The 13,081-nt window shown below is 39.5% G+C and overlaps 1 protein-coding gene across 2 annotated transcripts in view; it reads left to right on the top strand.

The window, feature by feature from the left end:
- Window positions 1–13,081, top strand: part of hmcn1 (hemicentin 1) — a 91,650-nt gene that overhangs the window by 9,869 nt on the left and 68,700 nt on the right. For both annotated transcript variants that reach the window (XM_019875396.1, XM_019875395.1), the window contains exons 2-6: window positions 2,707–2,777; window positions 5,105–5,263; window positions 5,340–5,462; window positions 6,039–6,210; window positions 6,435–6,541. In XM_019875396.1, coding sequence (XP_019730955.1) covers window positions 2,707–2,777; window positions 5,105–5,263; window positions 5,340–5,462; window positions 6,039–6,210; window positions 6,435–6,541 — 632 coding nt within the window. The remainder of the gene's footprint in view (window positions 1–2,706; window positions 2,778–5,104; window positions 5,264–5,339; window positions 5,463–6,038; window positions 6,211–6,434; window positions 6,542–13,081) is intronic.

Below are 13,081 nucleotides of genomic sequence, written 5' to 3'. Positions count from 1 at the left end.
CGCGTTTGAGTGTGCGTGTACACATACGTTTGTGTGTGTGTGTGTGTGTGTGTGTGTGTGTGTGTGTGTGTGTTTACATCTGAGATCAAATTTGCTACAGTGAAAAACCCCCTGTTGTGAAAAATTTCTTGCTGCAAACCTGATTTCGTTGTAGAGGAGTTTCACTGTAGCAAATAAGAACCTGTTGCTATCTCGGTCACTGCAGGCTAAAAAGTCTTTAAATGACAGCTGCTAACATGGAAAGCAGTGAGGAGAAAAGGTGTTAGAAAAGAGTGGAAGGTACCTCGTTTGGTGATCAAGGATGAACAAAGTTGTGCCACAGCTATGGAAAATACAAGAAGTCAACAGAGCAAAGGCAAGGCGGGGCTGAAAAACTGCATCTTATGTTTTCCTCCAACATCTCGAGATTTTACTATTTGATAGCTGGCTTGGCTGTTGTATTATGCCTGATGAAAATCTTAAGTCTCTTAACTTGGGTACTAAAAGTCCAATCGTAGTGAACATGTGCACATTCTACGATGCATGCTCACTAATGCAAGCTAACAGTGTGCAGTTCCACATGTGTTCTCTCGGAGGGACCGATGGAATGAATTAAGCCCCATAGCTGATGATCACTGACAGCCACTCTTGTTCTGGCATATTTTAGCCCGAGTCAGCAAAATGACAGTGACCGCATGTGTTTATAGCTTCTGTTGCTTCTTATTAGTGCTGTAAGAGCTACTTGTTTTGAAGCGAACATTTGGCATTTGGGATCAAAAATGCAGAAGACCCTGACTGCCCTTTCACACACGATGGAACCTCTTTAGTCGTCTTCCATTGAGATTGTTGGCATTGTGGAATTTTGAAATGGACCAAGATTTTTGTTCAAAAAACATGAAATCTAAAACACACAGGCAGCAGTGAAACTACACGTCTTCAACCTTTCTTGTTTGGTAAACTCTTTTGTGAAGGGCGAGCAGTTAGTACAACAGTGCCAAGACAACAAATAACATTTTAGCTTTTTTTTGTTTGTTTTCACTCGGCATGGCTTGTTTTGCCATATAGGGTACTGACAAATGTCTTAATGTCCAAAGTAATCCTTGATTGTAATCAAACACAAAATAATCGTTTCTATTCAATGTTTGCACCAAAAAAGTTCCCATTAGAGGACGAGTGTTGGAATTTTTAATCTTGCATATGTGGGCTGCATTCATGGCATTACAGAAATGATGAATGCTGTATGAACACCTGAAGCTCCGAAGATGTGCTAATAGTTCACATACGTCTACTTGCATTCCCAGCAAACAAAAAGAAGAGGTCTATGCTGATCATTTTTTCTTGGTTGTTCTTGACAGTTTTACCAGCATTCTTTCACTCTGAGTTCATTCACTCAGCCTTATTATGTGTGCTTTTGTCATATCCTTCTGTCCGTTCCTTTTCTCTCCAGCCAGGATTGTAGTCAGCTCTCTCCTGCACGGCATGTTGTCAAACACGGTTGCAGGGTTTTTCGTGGTTCAAAATGAGGCAGAGGTGCTCCCATCCTGACTGTGCGCCATGACGTACATGCATTCTGTAAATTTAACGGACTCACTTTCTTTTCCAGGAGACATACTTTAAGAGTTCCAATAAGAATATGACTATTATCATGTTAAACATTCCTTTATTAAAACTTGCATAATAAAGGCCTCTTCTCAGATTCCACAAGCTCTTGGGTAAGGATTCATAAAGTGCACTCACAAGTACTGCAAGGCGAAAAAGTGCAGTGTAAGAAAATAAAATAAATAAATAAATAAATAAAAGTCAATACTGTACAGTATATGCACAAGTGAGCAACGCAGTGTATGACTTGAAGTGAGCTAGCAAAGTTAACAGGGCTGACATCACCTGGCCATAAATCAGAAGTGAGGCTTGTGCCCCTTATTTCATTCTGTCAGGGTATGTAGAACCATCACACGTCCTGTTTTAGAAGATAGCGGCAGCTCAGAAGTCTACACCATACACGGCGAATGGTTTAGTAACCCACAAAAATCAATAATGCGAAAAGGTTGGTCGCCGAGCGCCCACGTCAAAGGTGAAATCAGATCACGTTGTTTGAACCCTTGAGCCGTTTTAACTTTTCCTTTCTTGGCAGAGCAGCCGGCTTTATTGGCTTTCAGTCAATGTCAATATATGTTGTTTTTGTCATTTTTGTGGGCCACTTTTGTTTTTCTGTGCTTTGCTTCTGAATGTCATTACTTTTGTGTTTGTAAAACCCTGTCGGTGTTTTCTTGCTTGTGTGAAGCACATTGAGTTGTGTTGTGTATGAAATGTGCGATAGAAACAAACTGCTTTGCTTCGTCTTTTAAGGGGAAGTAAAAAAAAAAGGTCAATTCATATTCTGGATAAAAACGTGTGGATTCTGCTGCTTAATTCATATCCCACAAACAAAATATTAATCAGAATACCATGTTTGGACTAGTGGGAGGCATACAACATATTACTGTAAAGAACATTTTTGACTTGACTTGGACAGCATGAGGGAGCACATGGACAGCATGTCCAAGTCAAGTCAAAAATGTTCTTTACAGTAATATGTTGTATGCCTCCCACTAGTCCAAACATGGTATTCTGATTAATATTTTGTTTGTCAGAATACCATGTTTCCCCTTTAAGGATGTGTCAAAAGGATAAAGAGAACATAATGATCTTTGTTTTACATTTTCTGTGACAATTTTTTTTTCTTTGCAGAAATCGGACCCGTAACAATCACAACAGACCCAAAGAAATTCCAATATGAGCTGAGGGAGCTGTATGTTCAGGTGGGTTGAGCTGGTATCAGGTTTTAAGAGGTTTGGACAGGCGGCAAATTGAGGTCGTGTCGCAAGACAACTCATGCTTTAATATTTATCAAATATGGACTAAGTCAATGTGTTGCTTTGGATTGACAAGAGAACCAGAGTTCCTTCTTTGGAGAGTTTTTTTAGATGTGGAGTCGCTTTCCATTGTTACAGTAGCCAGAGGATCTACAGCTCCAGATTTCGATCAACAAATATCCATCTCAATCTCATATCATTTTCCATTATACACATTGTAAATGAATACAATCTGGACTTTCTCTGACTAACGGCAACAGAGACAGAGGCAAGAATCCCTCAGAGCATCTTAAAGAAGCTGTTGGCTATTGTCTGTGCATCTTTGGCATGAGTCGGTCCTAATCTGGTGTGTGAGTGTGTCGCGTGGAGCATGGAAACAATCCGGTTTCCTCTCACTTCCTGCTTGTTTCGCTAGCATGTCTGTTTATCCTCCTTTTCCCTTTGCCATTTTTCAAATATGTTTCTTTTCAGGTGTACGTTTTTTTTTCTTCTCATTTTTCTTTTTGATTTTAGAAACAGATGTTTCATAGGTTATGTAGGTATGCCAATAGGGGGAGGGGGGGTTACATTTTGGGCCATTCGGGAGATGTCAAAGTCCAAAAGCAATCTGAGGGCTGTCTCATGCCTGGAATCCAGCGGAGGATGTTTCTCTTTGACCCCAGCAGGCAGCCAGACACAGATATTGACCAAAGAATAACGACCAAGAAGGACAATCACATGCTTTTCTAATCTACTTGCTTAGTTAGTTTTTTTTTCTCTGTATCACTCAGTTACGTGACGACTGACTGCATGCCGCACCAGCTTTTAGGCCTACAAGAGCATGACTTGTAGTAATGTAATTAGTATTCAGATTGTAAAGTGTCCTTGGGTGTCTTGAAAGGCGCTTATAAATGAAATGTATTATTATTATTATTATTATTATTCTGTATCAGTAAAAAATCTTGAGTTGTGTGGATGGACTTTAGGCAGGGTTGTGGTTCATGTAGCTGACTTTTACTGTAAGTGGTCAATGCCCCACTATGAACAGGACAAGCAATTCACAAATTTGAGGATCAAAAGCACCAGTTTGGAATTTACGGATGGTGTTGAATCTTGAATTTGATCTCAGTTTGATTGCTGGATCAAATATAGTTAAAACTCGCATATTTTCAGCTGAGTGATACAATGTCATTAATACTAGAACCAGCCTGTAAAGGTTCCGGATTAAGACTCTCAACCCAGGTCTTTCTGTGATGTTCCAGTATTCCCATGCTTGCACGGGAGTTCACTGGGTACTCCAAGCATTCCACTTTGAGAGAGAGAGAGAGAGAGAGAGAGAGAGATATTCACAAAACGTCTTATTATCCATGGTTCTTTCTTGGCTGTAAAAAACGCCTTACTATATACATGGTCATTTTTGCGGGGTTAAAAACACCTTACTATACATGGTCGTCTTTTTGTGCTGTAAAAAAAGCGCCTTCCTATACTTAAAAAATACTTTACACAAAAAAAGCCTGACTATTCAGGGTCTTGTATTTTTTTTTTAAACGGTCTTACACACACACACACACACACACACACACACACACACACAGAAGATAAATGAATAAAATTATATAGTAGTCTCCTCATTCTGTTTGGTGATTTGAACAGCCCATATTTTTCACCCAATGGGTGACAGATCTCAAATGAGCACATGCAGAATAGAACATGTATGTCGCGGATGGCTGCTTTTGGGAAATAGTTTACCCAATGACTTATCCGTGGAATCTTAAACGTTTTTGAAAACTGATGACACGCTGTCAGTTTTGAGTGTGTTGGCATGCGATGGTGGTCAGTGTTAGGAAAGTTTATTTTCGACGTAAACTATCTCAAAGGTCAGTTCACCAGTGTTTTAATAAGATTGTTCTATTCATAGATCATATAAAAACAAATTCAATTCATCCATCCATTATTTGAACCACTTGCCCTCGATCAGGTATAACATTGACAGTAGTATTTACCGTCAACAAATTATGGTTCATTCAAAAGGGTCATTTGTTGATTTGTTGTGTTTCTTCTCCAACAAAACCAACAAGTACGGAAGGGAATGGAGATGGTTTTGACCAGATTGTTTGTCCTTGGAAACACACATTTTTTAAAACTCAACTAGTGTATTCTACATGCCTGGGCTCCACTGTTTGATTTACCTGCCTCAGTATTTTTGGCTCATCATATATTATCTCTGCACATTTTACGAATTGAAGTCTAACTTTGTAATGTGCTATTGATATTGTTTTCATTTTCATTGCCAGGGTGGCGGTGACTGTCCAGAGATGAGCATTGGTGCTATAAAAATTGCTCTGGAGATTTCACTACCAGGATCCTTCATTTACGTCTTTACAGATGCTCGGTCCAAAGATTACAAGCTGACCTATGATGTCCTTCAACTCATTCAACAGAAACAGTCCCAGGTCTGGCTGACATTCTTGACAATAGATATGTAATGATTGAGACTGATACTGACACTTTTCTGCCGTGTGTATGTAGGTCGTGTTTGTACTGACGGGGGATTGTGATGACAGGACTCACATTGGCTACAAGGCATATGAGGAAATCGCCTCCACCAGCTCTGGACAGGTCTTCCATCTGGACAAGAAACAGGTCAATGAGGTAAGTGTTACTAAAGAGAAATGCAGGAATGCGTTTCTGTACTCCTCTGAACTTTTAAGTACAAGTTTCAATTTGTCTGAGTCATGAGGAAAATATTTTGATTCATAAAGACATGCCTTGGCCACGGTGATAAAGCCACCCAGTCATGGTGAAGCTGCAGAATTTAAAAAGCGTCAGTCAATTCAAAACGTCTTTTTATGTCTTTCATGCAATTGGAATGCAGTTCAGTTGGTCAGTTTATCGTTTGGAATGTAGTTCGTGTCAATCTTTACAAATTACTTTAATTCACTCAACATGGCTTTGGATTGTGACCAGAATTGGACATGAGCGATGAATGGCTCTAATTCAACCAATATGTGGAATTGTTTGTTTTTAAACCGTGTCCTGAAGCAATCGATTGAAAATTGAGCACACTCGTTTGCTGCAATTAGCGATAGCTGTTGATTTAGTCTCAAATAGTCATATCATATGTGATCGAAACAAGATGGCCGGACAAACATATTGTAAATGGATCAGAATCATCGCCATGTCCAAATTTACTCTCAACAAGTAATGGTGCTATTATTTATGTCACAGGTTTTGAAATGGGTGGAGGAGGCTGTGCAGTCCTCAAAGGTCCACCTGTTGTCCACTGATCACATCATTGGGGTCAGCAACACCTGGCAGATCCCCTTTGACCCCAGTCTCAAGGAAGTCACTGTTTCCCTCAGTGGCCCCACACCAGATATCCAGATTGTAAACCCTCAGGGTAGGATAATCGTCTCTTACTTTCGGATGTCTGTAATATTGCACTGAAAGGAGATCATCTTTTTATTTGGCATGACAGGTAGAGATAATGTGATTAAAAAAACACTTCACTGTACTGTGTATGCAATATTTAACCATACATGAGTAGACTTTGAAAATTAATTTATGTTGGCTGCATCTGTGGAAGGGGCGATTTATCACCCCATGTTCATGTTTTGCCTCCAGGGAGGATCGTGGGGAAGAGTGATGGTCTGACTGAGTTGTTGCACATTCCCAACTCTGCCAAAGTTGTCAACATCAAAGACCCGCAGTCCGGGTTGTGGTCTATCAAGGTATAGGATCCAGTCTTTACTCTTTACCTTTAAAAGTGAATGAAATTAAAGCCAACAGATCACAGTGCTAAACTATCGTTTAAACAAGTCTTGCAGCAAACAATTCAGAAGTGTATCCGTTTTAATGAGGTCACAAATCATATTTGAGGGACAGCTGGGACTTTGAGAAAAGTTCTTAAGTTGAATTACTGCACTATTATATCATTGTGGTCAGATTCGCTGATAACAAATTCATTTGACGGGAATGTTCTCTGCAAGCAGTCCAGGTGGATAGAGAAACACACACACTTACACACACACTTACACACACACACACACACACACACACACACACACACACACACACACACACGCACGTTTTTTGTTTTTGTTTGGACAGACATCCTGTAGCACCACCCGTGCAAAGTTGAAATGAATTACACCCTTCTATCACAGCAATGGCAAACGGGACACACAGTTCTCTACAGTACAGTGTCAACGCCAGATGTTGGAAAATCACAAACCTTCTTACCTGAGTGATTTGTGGAAGGGGCCATGTATTCTCTGCTGTGACAGTTACTCTTCGAAGCGTCATTATGTGTCAGTGCTTTCTTGATTTACTGGAAAACTTATGAGCTGAAGGACTATGGCATCACTTCAGATTCATCCCAAATGACTCAAGTGCTCCAGTGAAATATTTTCTTCAAGTTAAATGATTTAGTTCTACATCAGGATTTGGCTATGTATTGACCCACTGGAACACCCATCATGTCCAACGAATTCATAAATAATGAGCTCTTTTCGTTGTCCCTAAATCTTACCGCTTTCGCGTACCAAGACTTTTTTGACAATTTCATGTGCTCAGCTTTTTGGTTCCGGCACAACTGTGTCTACAGAAATGTGTAATGCATACGAATGCCTTGAATTCTGTCTTACAAGGTAGAACAGTGGTTCTTAACCTTGTTGGAGGTACCGAACCCAACCAGTTCATATGCACGTTCACTGAACCCTTCATTAGTGAAAAATAAAAATGTTTTTTTTTACAAATTAAAGACATAAAAAAAATCACATTATGAAAAACAAAAAAAAGTAAATAAAATTACATGGCATAAGTATAGTTTTTTTCAATTGTATGACGTAGTATCACGACAGTCACACGGTATATACGTATATACACACATATATACACCCTTCAAACATGGCTCCACACAACTTTGCCCAAAACGCTCCTCACGTGTTTTGAAGGCAAGAAAAGATGGTGAAGAGCGAAGCGAAGTCATTACCAAATGCAGATGACCTTGTATTATAATACAAATGTTTTGAGCAAATGGTTCACAATAAATCTGCAATTGTATTCAGTCGAGTCAGAATTGAGTCTGATTGGTGTGTCTCTTCAGCACCAGTGGCCGTTATTTGATCGATGGCATTTAGTATTCCCTTATTGAGACATAACAGACAAAACAGAAAAGACTGCTTCAAACATGAAAATATGACAGCGAGTGATATCCAATTCAAAATACGTTCCATGGCAAATCAAAGTTCTGGGTATGTTTCCAAGCAAATCAAAATACAAAAGACGGTAGCTGTTGCAAATCCACCTCAACGAAAAGAACAAATTCCGTTCCTGTGGATGTAATGACCAGATGCCCTAATGTTAAGGTCCTTATAAAATATAATTCTTCTTTTAGTTATTATGTTCGGTGTAATGGCCCAACTCTCACATCTCTCGCTTCCAGCATATTGTGTCCAACAAGGTTCTTCCATTTCTCACACACGAAGACAGACAGGCAGTTTTCTTGTGTTTGCATTTATCTCTCTCTAGGAAAAAATATCCTTTTTTTTTTTTTTTTTTTTGCTCATGCTAAAACTAAGTTCTTCTCATTTGTTTCCAAAGACATCCAAAAGAACTGGGAAACATACTGTACTTTATGGGGATTTCACTCTTCTGCCATGCTGGGTTTCAGTAATGCTAATAGTCTGTGACAGACTAGTTTAATGCTCTGGCAATAAATCGTGTTTGTAAGGGAATTGGATCTTTTTTAATCTGCTTTTAATCCGACATTTTACAGTGGAGTGGAGAAAGGTGTTTCACTCAGTTGTTGTCTTGTCCTGACCTAGCTGGATTTTAAATAAAATTTCTGTTTGCAATTGTCATTCACTGCAGCTTTTAGCACTTGGTTTGGTTATTCACTGTTGTTAACATGAGTGCGAAATTTGCACATTTCGTATTTAAATAATACACATTATCGATATTGTCCTAGCGACATTAGATTGATTTAGCAGCTTCACTTGTTAACATGCTTAGCAGTGAAGTAGCACTTTTTTGAGATGGAGTTTTGTCACACTGAAGTAGACTACTTTCATGTGTTCTCTTTCATGCTAGGCAAATGCTACTGACAGTTCGAGTGCACCCACTGCCAAGTCTGTGACACATCCAAGATGTTTTACGTTATCGCTCCCGAACCTATATTTTGATAGCAATTACGTTGTCTACATGTGGGCCAGACATCAAAGAAGACCGTATGAGCCATTAGATGCATTTTGATTTTAGTGCTTGTGTGTGTCTAATTTAACTCTGAATGTCAGACCGGTTGGGTCATTTTCAAATTGGGCAGGTTTTATAAGATCGGGTCTTAGATGTTTGAACGTCACACAGGCAGACCCAATCATTTTGGCTTGTCTATGCTTGCAATCACACAAAAGGCTGTTATCATGTCGAATAATGGGCCTCTCATTTCTGTCTGTCTTTAAAAAGACCCCGCCAACAACTTTTAAAAATGGTTACAAGCAAAGATTTTCAGTGGAATCAGGACAGGGCATTTACAGACTGATTTCTGTATTCTAGTAAGAGCAGATCCCAACCAGAATTAGACATATTAACATACTTCCATTCGAGTTTGGCGGGAACTTTAATTGAAGCAGTCATGGCTTTCATCCTAAGGCTCCTGTCTCATTTGATCACTCTCTGGATCTTTCTTGTGTTTGCATTTATCTCTCTCTAGGAAAAAAAATATCCTTTTTTTTTTTTTGTTGCTCATGCTAAAACTAAGTCCTTCTCATTTGTTTCCAAAGACATCCAAAAGAACTGGGAAACATACTGTACTTTATGGGGATTTCACTCTTCTGCCATGCTGGGTTTCAGTAATGCTAATAGTCTGTGACAGACTAGTTTAATGCTCTGGCAATAAATCGTGTTTGTAAGGGAATTGGATCTTTTTTAATCTGCTTTTAATCCGACATTTTACAGTGGAGTGGAGAAAGGTGTTTCACTCAGTTGTTGTCTTGTCCTGACCTAGCTGGATTTTAAATAAAATTTCTGTTTGCAATTGTCATTCACTGCAGCTTTTAGCACTTGGTTTGGTTATTCTCTGTTGTTAAAATGAGTGCGAAATTTCACATTTCGTAATTAAATAATCCACATAATCGATATTGTCCTAGCGACATTAGATTGATTTAGTAGCTTCACTTGTTAACATGCTTAGCAGTGAAGTAGCACTTTTTTGAGATGGAGTTTTGTCACACTGAAGTAGACTACCATTCACTGCAGCTTTTAGCACTTGGTTTGGTTATTCACTGTTGTTAACATGAGTGCGAAATTTGCACATTTCGTATTTAAATAATACACATTATCGATATTGTCCTAGCGACATTAGATTGATTTAGCAGCTTCACTTGTTAACATGCTTAGCAGTGAAGTCGCACTTTTTTAAAATGGAGTTTTGTCACACTGAAGTAGACTACTTTCATGTGTTCTCTTTCATGCTAGGCAAATGCTACTGACAGTTCGAGTGCACCCACTGCCAAGTCTGTGACACATCCAAGATGTTTTACGTTATCGCTCCCGAACCTATATTTTGATAGCAATTACGTTGTCTACATGTGGGCCAGACATCAAAGAAGACCGTATGAGCCATTGGATGCATTTTGATTTTAGTGCTTGTGTGTGTCTAATTTAACTCTGAATGTCAGACCGGTTGGGTCATTTTCAAATTGGGCAGGTTTTATAAGATCGGGTCTTAGATGTTTGAACGTCACACAGGCAGACCCAATCATTTTGGCTTGTCTATGCTTGCAATCACACAAAAGGCTGTTATCATGTCGAATAATGGGCCTCTCATTTCTGTCTGTCTTTAAAAAGACCCCGCCAACAACTTTTAAAAATGGTTACAAGCAAAGAATTTCAGTGAAATCAGGACAGAGTATTTACAGAGTGATTTCTGTATTCTAGTAAGAGCAGATCCCAACCAGAATTAGACATATTAACATACAAACATACAGTGTCCATGAGACAATACAATACAATACAATACAATACATTGCATATATGCTTATATATATCTATATCTATATTTATATTGCACTTATATTGAACTGTGTACAGCTCTCTTTATCTACATTTATTTTTGTGCTTGCAAACACTTTGTTCAAGGACACTAAAAGCCAAATGCAGACAATTAGATTCACACTAGTGAAGAATTGCTTGATTGGAGGCAATTGACATAGGTTGGAGAGCATGAAAAACATGTCTACATTTCCCGGAAGTAGTTAGCAAATCGGCTCAAATCCATGGGAAGACACCATGAATTATTTGAAAGCAACTAGCAAGGAGGCTAACACCACAGCAATGCTTTTAACACTCGTCAAACACGAGCAAGGTTGCTAAAACCCATGGGTGGTCGTCCATTCTATGAAAACAACTAATAAGGAATGAAACAGGTCTAAAACCAAGTCATTCTTGCATCCATCCATGCATCCATCCATCCATCCATTCATCCATCATTCCATCCATTTTCTAATCCGCTAATCCTCAAGAGGGTTGCAGGCGTGCTGGAGCCAATCCCAGCTGTCTTCGGGCAGTTGTCGGGGGACACTGAACTGGTTGCCAGCCAATCATTGGGCACACATAGATGAATATGGTTGCCAGCCAATCACAGGGCACACATAGATGAATAACCATTTGCACTCACATTCACACCTATGGACAATTTAGAGTGTTTCATTAAATCACCATGCATGTTTTCTTTTGGAATGTGGGAGGAAACCGGTGTACTCGGGAAAAATTCACGCAGGCGCAGTGAGAACATGCAAACTCCACACAGGAAGGCCGGAGACGGAATCGCACCCTGCACCTCTGCACTGTGAGGCAGATGTGCTAACCACTCGACCACCATGTCGCTCGTCATTCTTGCATGAGTCAAAATGTTCTTGCTTGTGGTTAAACTTTCTGCACAGGTCCATGGAGTGTATGCAGGCAGCACTTCCACCTTAAATATCATAAAGCACCGAAACTCCTGGTGTAAGGGAAACTTTAGCGGAGCGCACTCTTAATCAGAATTACAATCAGAATCAGAATCATCTTGATTGAATATGTATAAACACACATGGAATTTGTCCCTGGTAGTAAGTATGAGCCACACCATTATTCCAATAACAAGCAACTACATAAGCACCGAAACTCCTGGTGTAAGGGAAACTTTAGCAGAGCGCACTCTTAATCAAAATCACAATCAGAATCAAAATTCATCTTTATTGAATATGTATAAACACACATGGAATTTGTCTCTGGTAGTATGAGCCACACTATTATTCCAGTAACAAGCAACTACGTCAAACAGAGATATGACATATAAATATAGAAAGTCACATTTACATACAGACACAGAGAAAGTCAAAAGGCCAGGAACATCATTAAACAATGTAAACAGAGGAACAACACATCAATACTGGAGATGCGTCAAAATGATGGCTCTTTGACTTCAAGTGTTAACAATAAGGTGCCCATGTGGGGTGGATGGCTGGATTACATTGGCGGGAATAAAATGCCAAGAACAGTCTTTGGTGACATCTGGAAGTCCAAATGTATCCCTGTGAATGTTAACAAACCACTGCCTCCAATGCTTATCAAAGCAGAACCTGCGAAGAATCTTTACGGCTATATCTGGTTAGGCACACTGCAGTGATAGCTCGATGTACTGTCCTCCCCTCTATGTAATGACAACTACACGCAAGCAGATGCATACAAAAAAAAAAAGACTAAATACTAAAACAATGCTTGTGGAGGCTTTCAGTCGTACAGGAAAGTTCCATCGTAGAAAGGGTTCCGTCAGTCGTCATCTGTACTTGTAGGTAAAAAAACAAAAAACCAAAAAAAAAAAAAAAAAACCCACAAAAAAAAAAACAACAAACAAAAAAGGAGGTTTCGCTTCTCTCACAGAAGCTTCGTAAGCGGTAGACAACCCTGAAGTCTCCGTGAAGACTCCGGGAAGTTGCTCTGCGCTAAAAAGCTGAGCGTGGCCTATTTGAGGACTGGGTGGGGATGGTTAGTCACGCCCCTATGGTGAAGAGGCCCATTGATTTCTAAATTCCCTATCGTTGGGTCTTGATTAGGCCTATTGTTTGGGCTAGGGCTGAATAGCTACTTTCATTTGGCCTGATCAGCATGTCTATGTCCCTTGGTGGTCAACAAGTTATTGTAAATAGGAGACAGGTTAAATCTGATACCTCCTTTTTAACAAAAATCGCTTCCTTTACTCCCCTTTCAAACCATCTCTTTTCTGTTCC

Source organism: Hippocampus comes, unplaced genomic scaffold (assembly GCF_001891065.2).
Source record: "Hippocampus comes isolate QL1 unplaced genomic scaffold, H_comes_QL1_v1.1 scaffold132, whole genome shotgun sequence".
Classification (NCBI taxonomy): Eukaryota; Metazoa; Chordata; class Actinopteri; order Syngnathiformes; family Syngnathidae; genus Hippocampus; species Hippocampus comes.
This window is presented reverse-complemented; position numbering and strand designations above follow the sequence as displayed.